Genomic DNA, 12,921 nt, shown 5'->3' on the forward strand with positions numbered 1-12,921 from the left:
TGAGAATGTTTATTAAAAGTAAACCTTAAACCAGGGGTGTCAAACTCAATTCCTGGGGGGCCGAAGCCCTGCACAGTTTAGTTCCAACCCTGCTCCAACACACTTGCCTGTAGGTTTCAAACAAGCCTGAAGGACTCAATTAGTTTGATCAGGTGTGTTTATTTAGGGTTGGAACTAAACTGTGCAGAGCTGCGGCCCTTTTGGAACTGAGTTTGACACCTGTGCCTTAAACTCTATTAGATTTTTAATTTATTTGTGTATTGTTTATTTTTACTCGTGTTTATTGTTATAAACCCCTATGTATTATAGTAGAGCGTTATTTATCAAATTGGTAAATTTTATTTGTTTTTGCAATGAAAGTGTAAATGAAGCTGATGTGGTTATAACCTCAAACTTCAAAACAAGTAAAAAGGATGTGCTTTATAGTATAAGTATATAAAGCCGGGACGTAATGCACCGAACATGTAATTGTGTTAAACTCATGGGCTGAACTTGCGCAATCTCTTAACTTTGCAACCAAAGTAATGAGCTCTTTTTTTAAAAAAACTGTAACTTATGTGTATTATTTGTTTTATTTATGTATTTAATTGTTATGAACCTATATAGTATAGCAGAGTGTTTTCAAATTATGTACATTTTCATCTGTTTTTGCCATTGAATTGTAATTGAAGCTAATATGGTGAGTACCTCAAACTTCACAAGTAAAAAAAAAAAAGAAGATGCGCTTTATAGCAGTGTTTCTCAACCACATTGCTGGAAGACCACCAGCACTGCATGTTTTGGATGTCTCCTTTGTCACACCCATTACAGGTCTTTGAGTCTCTGCTAATGAGCTGATGATCTAAATGAGGTGTGTTTAGTTAAAGAGACAAGAAAATGTGCAGAGTTGGTGGTCCTCCAGGAACATGGTTGAGAAACACTGCTTTATAGTATAAATGTATATAGGTAATACATGGAATCCACGTGCTTGTGGTGCTTTTTGCCTACTTTTTAAAATGGGACATGATGCTTTTGTCGCTACTGTCGACTAAATATGCGATTTCGGATGTAGCCGTGTCTTTGAGTGTGGGAACTATTTTGAGCTTTAGGTTGTTTCTGTGGGAGCGCATTAAAGCGACGCACAATTGTAAGGCCATCGCTCTGATGATGAATCCAAGTTGTGGTTGTAAAGGAATAAGAACGTGTTTAAGATGTGAGACGGATGAAACTAAACATTTACTCCAGAAGAATGATCTGGTGAGTAAATAACACTGCTTTTAAGGAGATTTGTGCACAAATAAGCTAAAGTTGCACTGTCAGCAATGAGGAGAGGTGAGGGGTGCTTCAGTGAAATTCAAATTGACCACAATTTATCCACACTCGGGATAACGTGAATATGCTAGATCAGGGCTGCCCAAACTCGGTCTGAGAGGGCCTTGTTCTGCATAGTCTAGCTCCAACTTCCTTCAACACACACCTGCGTGAAAGTTTCTAGTATACCTGGAAAGGGCTTGATCAGCTGGTTCAAGTGTGTCTAATTGAGGTTGGGACTAAACTTTGGAGCACACTGGCCCTCCAGGACCGAGTTTGGGCATGACGTGTATATTTTTTTATTTGGTGATGTGTATACTGTACAACTGAACCCTATGTCAAAAGTCATTAAAAATATTTTCATATTTTAAAAAGCTTTATTTATTTCAATAATCAGTTAAATGTGGTTTTTAAGAAATTCATTCATTTTCCTTTGGCTTAGTCCCTTTACATCAGGGGTCGCCACAGCGGATTGAACCGCCAACTTTTCCAGCATATGTTTAACTGAGCAGATGCCCTTCCAGCTGCAACCCAGAGAAACATCCATACACACTCATACACTACAGCCAATTTATTTTTTTCAATTCACTTATACCACATGTCTTTTGGACTGTGGGGGAAACCGGAGAACATGCAAACTCCACCCAGAAATGCCAACTGACCCACCTGGGATTTAAACCGGTGACCTTGCTGTGGGTGACAGTGCTAACCACTGAGCCACCTTGTTGTCTCCTTAAGAAATTATTTATTGCTAAAAATGTGTTATTATCAATGTTAACAAATCCACGAGTTAATATTTTTGTGGAAACAGTGACTTTAAGCATTCTTTGATAAACAGAAAACCCAAACGAACAGTTTTTATTTGGACTGAAATTTTTCAGTAAAAATTCAAAAAAATTCAGTAGTTCATTCAAAAATTCCTCATTTTTATTCACCCTCATCTGGTTTCAAATCTTAATGAGTTTTTCAAAGGTATTTTGAAGAATGTGTAAACCAGTTGGCATGGGACGAGAACCGTTTTTAAGGTATACCGCAGTTTGAAAAAGTCAAGGTTTTAAAACCATCAAAATTTTCTTTGATATTTACGATACGATTTTTTAAAAAACTTTTTTTTAGGACAACAGTATCTCCAGCAAAAAAGACATCCTAAGATTTTAAATTGTAAAAATAAAATCTATTTTCTAAATAAATCAAGGCAGCTGAAGTCAATAAATAATTTAGCCTGACATGTTTACTGTTTCAAAATATTTTAAATGATTCTTAAAATAAAGTATACTGTGTTTAAAAGGGAAAATGTTTTTTATCCAGACATTTAAAAAAAAATGTTTTAGAGCAGTAATCACAAAAATTTTTATCCAAGGTTATCATACCATCAGAATCTTGTACCTGCCCATGCCTAAAACCAATAACCATTGCCATCTATATAGTAGGGAGAAAATACTACAGAAGTAAATGGTTACAGGTTTCCAACATTCTTTAAAATATCTTCTTTTTCATCCAACCGAGCAAAGAAACTCATACAGATTTTTAAAAGTGTAGGATGGCAGAAGTTTAATGTTTGGGTGAACTATCCCTTTAAATCTCACTTTGATCAGTTTATTGCCTCTAGGCATGGGCTGGTATAAGATTCTGACGTTATCATAACCTTGGATAAAAATATCACGGGATTGTGATTACTGCTCTAAAATATATTCTCTTTAAATGTCTGGGTAAAAAAACAACTTTTTGCCCCTTTGAACACAGTATATTTCATTTTGAGAAAGATTCATAATAATTTGGAGCAGTAAACATGTGAAGCTAAATAATTCAAATGAATCATTAAATTCTGCTGTCTTCATTTGTTTCAAAAATACAAATTTCTTTACAATTTAAAATGGCGTCTTTGGATATTTTTTTTCAGCTGGAGATACTGTTGTCCTAAAAAATTAAAATAAAAACATGTAATAAAAATAATTTTACATATACCGTAGGAACAGTATAGCAGAAAACTTTAGTGGTTTTAAACCTGTAACTTTTCCAAACCCCGGTATACCTTAAAAAAAAAACAGTGATCGTCCCATACCTATCCCTCCTTGTGGAATAAGAATTATTTCAAACTAAATACTGTCATCAAATAATATTAAAGTGTAATATGTTGTGTTGCAGATTCATTATGATTTCATCTATGATCCAGTGTTGAAGTCAGCGGTCCGGGAAGAGGAGGGCAGCACTCCTCAGTGCTTCGAGTTTCCTGGAGTTTTGTTGTGGGAGAATTTTGTGTCTGAAGATGAAGAAAGGGAACTGGTTAGCAGAATGGATCAGGACGTCTGGAGAGAGTCTCAGTCAGGCAGACGAAAACAGGTGAATAAAGAGGAACAATAGGAAAATAAATACTTACACTCCTTTATTTTCCTATGATACTTGTAGACTTTGTAAATAATAATCTTTATGATTAAATGTTAAAATAGACACAAATGAAACTGTGTTATTTAGGTGATGTAACTCCTCACCCAACCCCCTATATCTACATCCTATACACATTTATGTTTTGTGGTTTTTGACTTTTATTTTGGAGAATTACTTTGTTAACATTCATATTTTCTTCCAACAACAAGTTACAACGTCATCATTCTGACTTATGTTTTCGACAGTTTTGACTTTAAGTTTTCTTTTAGAATTGTGACTCTGTTCATCTCACAATTTAAATCACAATTTTGAATTTATAATTAGAATGTATATTGATAAATTTGTATTGATTATGAGGGGGAAAAATAAAGAGAGAAAACCACTATAAACTCAATCATTTCGACATATACAGTTGAAGTCAGATTTATTAGCCCCCCTAAATTATTAGCTCCCTGTTTAATTTTTCCCCCAATTTATGTTTAACGGAGAGAAGATTTTTTTTCAACACATTTCTAAACATAATAGTTTTAATAACTCATTTCTAATAACTGATTTATTTTATCTTTGCTATGATGACAGTAAATTATATTTGACTAGATATTTTTCAAGACACTTCTATACAGCTTAAAGTGACATTAAAGGCTTAACTAGGTTAATATGGTGAACTAGGCAGGTTAGGGTAATTAGGCAAGTTATTGTATAATGATTGCAGGGGTGGACTGGCCATCTGGCAATTCTGGCAAATGCCAGAAGGGCCGGACCATTTTTTTAAATGTGGGCCGGTCAGCTATTTATTTTTTATATATATATTGTTTTTACTTGTAGCCCGTTTTTCGATGATGATAATAGTAATAATAATAATAAATGTTAAGCATTGGCCCAATCGACAATGACCGGCTGGTTTCGAGATGGGCCATCCTCATCAGAGGTTATGCGGAATGTAATCTGGCAAGAATGTCAAACAAACATTAGGTGCAACACAAGCTAATTGTTAGAGATGGACCATAAAAAAGGAAATGCAGTGCCGAAAAGCTCAGAGAAAGCAAAATAAAAAAGGCTCTAAAATCAGATGCTGCCAAATGCATAAAATGAACTGAACTATTCTCGAAAGGGGGCAGCGCAGTGGGTAGCACTGTCACCTCACCTCATAGGTTAATTGGGTTGGTTTAATTGTCAGTTGTGCATGTATGTAAATGTGTGTATAGGGGTTTTCCAGTGATGAGTTGAAGCTTGGAGGGCATCCGCTGCGTAAAACAAGTTACTAAATAAGTTAGCGGTTCATTCTGCTGTGGCAATCCCAGATTATTAAAGGGACAAAGCTGAAACGAAAATGAATGATTTCATATATAAATTTGTTTCAAATGGGTTGGGTCGCATACATAAAATGTTTAAATATCTAATACATATGGTACTGCTTATATTATTTTACTATCTGTACACCAATATATGTAGTAAATGTGCGTGTCCGTGGATGGGGCTGTGTCAGTGTAGTAATGTGGGCTGGTGTGGCTACAGTGCCAGGGCTGATTTAAAGTCCCAGTCCGCCCCTAAACGATGGTTTACTCTGCAGACGATCAGAAAAAAAAGCTTAAAGGGGCTAATAATTTTGTCCCTAAAATGGTATTTAAAAAGTTAAAAACTGCTTTTATTCTAGCCGAAAAAAAAACAAAACAAATAAGACTTTCTCCAGAAGAAAAAATATTTCTGAAGTATATAAGTCCTGAAGAAACTGAAGTATGGGGTGACGTGAACAAAATCATTGATCCATTTAGGTGGAAGTGACAAACTGCAGGCTTTGGATGCTTATATCAGTTTAATATCTTCTAAACCTGGGTTTTATCACGGTTTTGGAGCACACTAGCTTATAGATATTCTTAAAACTAACATACTGATACTAAAAACTAGAAAACCTTTATTTTAATTTCATGAGACATCTGTCTATCCAAAGGACTTTGGGCCAAAGGTGAACTTCAAGAAGCGCCGTGTCCATGTGGGAAGCTTCAGCGGCCTGCCTGCTATCAGTCGTCGGCTGCTGGTCCGGATGTCAGATTTACCCCAGTTATCTTCGTTCAAACCAGTGGAGCAGTGCAACCTGGACTATGATTCTCTCAGAGGCTCCGCCATCGACCCACACTTAGACGACAGCTGGCTGTGGGGAGAAAACCTGGTCACCGTTAACCTGCTCTCGGACACCGTTCTGACCTTGAGCTTGGATCAGGGCTGGGGAGACATGGAGCAGGGCGAGGTGAGGGTGGCTGTGCGTCTTCCCCGCAGGTCTCTGGTTGTGCTCTACGGAGATGCACGGCACCGGTGGAAACATGCCATCCACAGAAAAGACATTCACGGCCGCAGAGTGTGCAGCACCTTTCGGGAGCTCTCGGCTGAGTTTCTCCCCGGAGGACAGCAGGAGAAACTGGGCTCAGAGTTGTTGGATATAGCGCTGAGCTTCCAGGGTGCTCCTCTATAAGACAGCTCCACTTAGATGCATGTTTGTTTGTTTGTTCAATTGCACAAATGTAAAGTGATTGTTTTAATTGTTAATTTAAATAAATGCTTTTTATCAGTCTGTTCATCATGTTGTTTGTTTTCACCAGATGGCTTGTATAGCTCTATTTCAAAAGAAATAATCCATCTAGATTGATTGTCGTGGTTTTGTAAGGGTGTGAATCGTGCATAAAAATCATACACAAATTGCAAGCAAATTTACTTACAAATATACATATATATATAAAGCCATGAAATAGTATGAGGTGCCGTATAGGATTTAAATCAAACTTTGCTTATCAACACATACATAAAACACATGTATATACACCTATAAATTACTCGCATATACACCTATACTACTGGATGTTCAAAACAACATGGATGAAACTTGTGTATATACATATAAACTTGACGCATGAATACACCCACATACACACGCACATACATATAAACTCGATCCTCACATAAACACTCACATTAACACACGCACATACATATAAACTTGCTGCATGCAAACACACCTATACACACTTGCATATACATATAAACTCGATTCTCGCATAAATACCCACATTTACATGCACATACATATAAACTCGCAGCATGCAAACACACCTATACATACTCGCATATACATATAAACTCGGTCTATGCATATACACCCTTAACAACACGCGCACATACACAAACTCACTGCATGCAAACACACCTATAACATCTCACGCAAACATACAAAAAAATAAAATAAAAAAATTCACAAACATTTATCACAAATCTGGTTATTGCAAAGCTTACGAAATAGAAATAATGTGATTAATAGAGGGATTAAATATGTTAAATTATGAACATATGTTATATAAAATATTAGTCTATATATAAATAGACTATTCAAAATAAGAAATATTTTCATTTAAAACCTTTTTATTTAATTAGGTAATTACATACACAAATATAAATGGACAGATAGAACCCTTAAAGGACGTTCAAAAAGAAACCAGTATTATAAATATAAATGTAAACTCAAACTAAACTTCTCTATTCTATTGCAAATGTTAATGTAGCCTATAGTCTTGTTTTGTTTTTTACATTTTTATAATTATTATGCTTTTTATATGTTTTTACAATGTGGGTGTCAAAATTGCAAGATTTTGGTATCATTTTGATTAATTATTCAGCATATACAAAAAAAAAAAAAAAAAAAAAACGCTGATTAAAAGTTCTGCTCATCATGTTGGTCAAGTTAACCCCCATGGAAAAGCTATATATATTATTTGGACACTCCTTTTGTGTTGAATAACTACTACTTATATTTTTACAGCAGCTGGCATCCAGCATTTTGGTGCATTAGCCTGTTTATTGGTGACAGGAAAACCCACTTAAGTGCATTCCTGCCCCCTACTGGACATAAGTGTGTATCATAACCCTTGACGAATAGTGACACCAATAATAAAACAAACATAAAAAACTAATATTAGACAAACATATTTTATTCAAAGTGATTACTTAAGCAACTTTATATTTATTAAACCATAATAACATTTCCAATAATTTAATTGCATAATAAACCTTTAATTTTGCAGGAGCCTTCCTTTGCATTACCTTTTTATTTATTTATTTTTTATAATTAGCATAATCTATTTTCATATTTCAACAGATGTAATTCCTCTAATAATCACATTATTTATGTTTCTTAAGGTTTGCAATAACCTGATTCATGACAAATAATAATCTTGTTCATTACACTCAAAGGACTTTTACGTTGAAATTGAACGACTTCCTTTTAAAGTGAAATAACTTCCTTTTACTGTGAAAATTCATGCATACACACATATGAAATCACTTGCATATATGTATATACACAACTAACTGTATATATGTTTGTGAATTTTATTTTGTATGTTTGCACAAGTGTCATTTGGTTGTTTATGCACACATCAAGTTTATATTCTTATGTGAGAGTTTATGGGTGTATATGCATAGATCAAGTTTATATGTATATGCAAGTGTGTATAGGTGTGTTTGCATGCAGCAAGTTTATATGTATGTGCGTGTGTTAATGTGAGTGTTTATGTGAGGATCGAGTTTATATGTATGTGCGTGTGTATGTGGGTGTATTCATGCGTCAAGTTTATATGTATATACACAAGTTTCATCCATGTTGTTTTGAACATCCAGTAGTATAGGTGTATATGCGAGTAATTTATAGGTGTATATACACGTGTTTTATGTATGTGTTGATAAGCAAAGTTTGATTTAAATCCTATACGGCACCTCATATTCAATAGCTTTATTAGATAAAAATATATATTTTTTCTGAAGAAGCCAAAACTGTTCCCAATCTGTCATCAAATATCCTTCAGTTTTTTACTATCTGAATTTCGTCACCAGAACCACGTGACTGCAAACAACTTGACATTCACCAAACAACAATAAATGAACATTAACTTATACAATATCTCGTTTTATTTTTAGCATTTAAATGTGTTCATTTATTGTGACTTTTTGGAAGTTCACTTTGGTTCAGGCACACTGCTTTATATGTGTTATTTATATTATATTTATTACACATTTATACATGTGATAGTGACACACTCAACATGGCGGATTTGGGACGCCAAAACATTTTACGTCGAAGCTGGTCAAAGTTCATTTGTAGTTTCCCGGGAAAACGATCTGACGTTAAATCTACCACATGTCTGCGAGTGTTGTGTTGTATATCTAAAGAATACATTTGGTCTGCATCTATTTGTTACAGTCTGTGGTCTGCATGCATATTACGGGTAAGTTGTGAAACAAAAATATTTTTAGAACAATGCCTGTTTTACCACTAACGTTAACTTATAATGTGATCAAACTAAACCGTAGTCTCACGATATAAACTAAAATTACAACATTAATTTCTGTCTTTTAGTTTCTTAATAAACACGTTATTAAGGAAATATACACAACACGTAAACATCTTCAGATGTATGCAAGTTATTTTACTTTGAGTACTCTTTGTGTGAGCAAAAGCTTCGATTTCTAATTTACTTTTTTTTTTAAAGCATGCTTTCTCAGTTAACTGGTTAAATGTTTTTCTTTGTTTGGCACTTTTACTTTCGGCTTGCAAACTTCATAATAAGTACACAAAGGTTTCACGACCATCTCCTGTGTTTTGATCGCCCATCAGCTGTGAGAACAGGACAATCGCCCCGTAACATTGCATAATAATACCAGATACTTTGAGTTTCTGACACCTCAATATCCAATAGCAAAAGCCCCAGTGAGTCTCTGAAACCTTTAATCATTGCAGCCTGACATTATAAGATCTGCTTTGAACACAACACTCACATTTTCACCGAATGCAGCCATGGAGAAGATTACCGAGAAGATACTGCTGGAGAAAAGCTCTACAAAGACGAACAAACTGGACCAGATCAAGACCCTCAAGTAAGAAAGTTCATTTGTTGACACACCACACACGTTATAACACAGATATAAACACTTGCACACATCAAAATGACTGAAGGTAGTTGCCATATCAACAGTGTTGGGGGTAACGCACAGTGGCGCAACTACAGCTTTACTGAGGGGTATGCGGGTTCAAGTCTTGTAACAGGAAAGTGATAGTGCTAAAAATTTCCATAAATAAATTAAAGATATGTTTTCCTCATCAACATGATTCAAACAAATACATTCGCAGTTCTGAACACAAATGAAATAGTATGATGTAGTAAAAGTATATTTACACTTAGCCTGTCGCAAGGAATTACATCTTATTCCAACCCAAACCTCTTCTCAGTTGAATTCCCTCACTAAATACCTTGCTTCTGTACTTTTTGTACAATTGTGAAAACAAAATGATAGATTTGGTAGTCCTAAAGGGCAAAATAACACAACAATGCAATTACTTCTCATATGCGAGGTGTAAGGTCTGTCTTTGCATGAACAATTGACTGAAACTGCTCTTACACCTCTCACAAAGTTAAATAAAAAAGACTGTAAACTGTTTAGTGTAAGAAATAAGCAGAGAAAACCTGCCTAAAATGTTCTTTTTATCAAAATGTTATGGGCGAACTTTTTGGTAACTAAAATTCAAATAGTTTTGAGCAAAAAAAGTTACCAAAAGGCCTGATGAATTAATATTTAGGCTTTTATTTTAGAATTAAGAACTGCCTTTCTTTTGATGCTAAAAAGAAGCTGGTTGAGGCAACATTCATGTCGACATTGTACTAAGGTGATGTTATATATATTCATGCTTCGTCTCAATGCTGAATGCATTGGATACTGTTTACCATGGTGCACTAAGATTTATAACTAATTTTATATCCCTTACTCATCATTGTGTGCTGTATACTAGGGTAGGTTGGTCTGCTTTGTCCATTCGTAGGCTCAAGCATTGGCATATTCTTGTTTACAAATCTATACTGGGTTTACTCCCATCATATCTACAGAATTACATTTGTAAAAAGCCTGTTCTTAAATATGGTCTACGTATATCACAGGATATTTATTTGCTGTCTGTTCCTAAAGTGCGGACTGAGATGGGGAAAAAAGGCTTTTAAGTACGCAGCACCTTTTGCTTGGAATAATCTGCAAACACAGTTGCAGTTCAAAGAATTGATTTCACTAAATGCTTTTAAAAAGACTATAAAAGATTTAGAAGTTGAAACAGGATTGTAGATGTTTTGAATAGTTTCTCAGTGTGATTCTTGTTAACTAAGTTGTTTTTTTGTTTGTTGTCTGTTGGACTCATGTAACTTGTGTACGGCCTAATTTTGGCCAGGACTCTCTTGTAAAAGAGATTTTTAATCTCAATTCGTCTTTTCTGGTAAAATAAAGGGAATAATAATAATATGGCACAAAATAAATTCATAAAAACATCTATATGGTATAAAAATGGATCTTGATAGAAGGATTAATAAACATTTCAGAATATAATGACTATTTGTTCATGTGTCAGCTTTAACAGGGTTAAGAATCTTTATAATCAAGTATATAAAAGTCATATAAGGGAATTTTTTTATCCAAAAATTATTTTCTATTTATCTGAATATATATTGTACTTACATAAACATACATTTTGTCTGATCTCTCTCTTATTTTGGCAAAATAATTATTTAATAATCAATAATAAAAAATTAAGAAAAAATGTTTTAGATTAATCATAACTTTTGACCTCAGCTGTACTGTATGTACGATTTGACAGTTTATTTTGATAAGGATTGTAAAATCTAAACAGTTACATCTACATGAACACTACACTTGGCTGTGTGCATGTTATTGTGCTCAATGATTTTGAATTAAAACGCGTGTGCCAACGTATGCAACTCATGGTATAATTTTTAACTAAACTGTTGATTTACAAGGTTAATGCATTTCTCAATGAATGTAATCCACAATTTGAATCCTTTACGCATGGTCTTGCAATACGAAGTAAAGTTTCATGAACTAATTTCTAAGAGGAGCACATGATATGATTAAGCACGACTGGCTGCTCGTCTGTAATCAGTAATAATCTAATCAGAGTGATCCTAGTTTACTATTAATGGATAATTTTCTCCCTACTGTTCTATCTTCGTTTTGGAAGAATCCCCCTTCCACCGCATCTCCTCCTTTTCCTCCCTTTTCTAAAGAGGGAGCTCTTGAGACCTACATGATCTCGGTTCTCCTGATATGTTTTTTGACCGGGCGGGAGCCGTGGGCTCAAATATCTCCGAGCTCTGGGCTCTTTCCCGGGACAGCATGCCAAACCTGCTATAAATGCTGAGCATATCTAAGTGGAAACTCTTGAAATGTAACCGGGTCCGGATTGAATACCCGATCCGGACCGGAGTCTGGATTTTGAAAAGCCCTGTTATACAGTGTGTTGTTAATTACTCTATTAAAAAAAGGTGAAAAAAACACTGCAAGTTTCAAAAGAGATCAAGCCTCAGCCAGGTCAGAAAAACTGTGGTTAGCGTGCTGACATATGGTGCAATAGCACGTCAGGGCGTCGCGAGTTCGAATCCCGGCTCGACGATATTTCCCTACCCTACCCCCTCTCTCTCTCCCACTTCGCTTCCTGTCTCAATACTGTCCTATCTAATAAAGGCAAAAAGGCCAAAAATAAATCTAAAAAAAAAAGAAACGTATCGTATTACTTACCATAAAAGTAAATAGGTAACGCAACTAGTTAGTTATTTTGGGAGTAACTCAATATTGTAATGCATTACTTTTTACAATAGCATTTTCCAACACTGGTAGAACACATAAAAATATATATTCATTAGATCTGATAACATTTAGATCTGTTCTAAATTCACTAAACTTTGGGTTTTTTGAGGCCTGGTGCTTTGAGGCCTATTTGGAGATTACGTTTTTTTACTCCAAGCTTTATGACCTGTTAAAAAGACAAGCATATTCTGGTTAGGTATGTTTTAATGCTGGTTCCTAGCTGATTCTTTGCTCCTCCTACATTTGCCGTCACATGACCCTCCAAATACCAGCATAAACTAGCATCAAAACATACCTAATTTGCATGTTATGTTGATTTAAACGGGTTGTGAATTCACTCAAACCAAAGAGCATAGAATCACCAAGAGGCAACACTCTAGTGCAATTTGGGAAACAGCCTCTAGATGGCGTGGCGGCCATTTTGGCATGAAAACTCCAATTCACCTTATTCTCCGCCGACGAGGGGGCGCTGCCATTTGAATCCTTTTGGCTTGAGACTTCCTGTCTCATTCACTTCCATTCATTTTTTGACGTTAAAAACTGCTCATTACGCTGCTTGATGTT

The 12,921-nt window shown here is 35.1% G+C and overlaps 2 protein-coding genes across 9 annotated transcripts in view; both read left to right on the forward strand.

Annotated features, from left to right (window-relative positions):
• Positions 1-1,103: 1,103 nt before the first annotated feature.
• Positions 1,104-6,245, forward strand: alkbh4 (alkB homolog 4, lysine demthylase). Of its 2 annotated transcripts, none has more exons than NM_001326370.1 (3): positions 1,104-1,236; positions 3,436-3,630; positions 5,624-6,245. In NM_001326370.1, the coding sequence occupies exons 1-3, from the start codon at positions 1,144-1,146 to the stop codon at positions 6,140-6,142; spliced, it is 807 nt and encodes a 268-aa protein (NP_001313299.1). In that variant the 5' UTR covers positions 1,104-1,143; the 3' UTR covers positions 6,143-6,245. The 2 variants fall into 2 exon arrangements, with proteins under 2 accessions (NP_001313299.1, NP_001313300.1); NM_001326371.1 differs by having other exon boundaries at positions 3,464-3,630.
• Positions 6,246-8,814: 2,569 nt separating this feature from the next.
• The window catches only part of lrwd1 (leucine-rich repeats and WD repeat domain containing 1), a 779,065-nt gene continuing 774,958 nt past the window's right edge, over positions 8,815-12,921 (forward strand). For 3 of the 7 annotated variants that reach the window (XR_012405768.1, XM_073949874.1, XM_678221.9), the window contains exons 1-2: positions 8,815-8,942; positions 9,510-9,591. Coding sequence is in view for 5 of the 7 variants with exons in the window: in XM_073949874.1 (XP_073805975.1) it covers positions 8,930-8,942; positions 9,510-9,591 (95 nt within the window). In the remaining 2 variants the exon portion in view is untranslated. Of the gene's footprint in view, positions 8,943-9,247; positions 9,425-9,454; positions 9,592-12,921 lie in introns of those variants that run through there. The other 4 variants (XR_012405767.1, XM_017356041.3, XM_021476013.3 and 1 more) reach the window with 3 other exon arrangements.

The sequence above is a fragment of the Danio rerio genome, chromosome 5, assembly GCF_049306965.1.
Source record: "Danio rerio strain Tuebingen ecotype United States chromosome 5, GRCz12tu, whole genome shotgun sequence".
NCBI classification, from domain to species: Eukaryota; Metazoa; Chordata; class Actinopteri; order Cypriniformes; family Danionidae; genus Danio; species Danio rerio.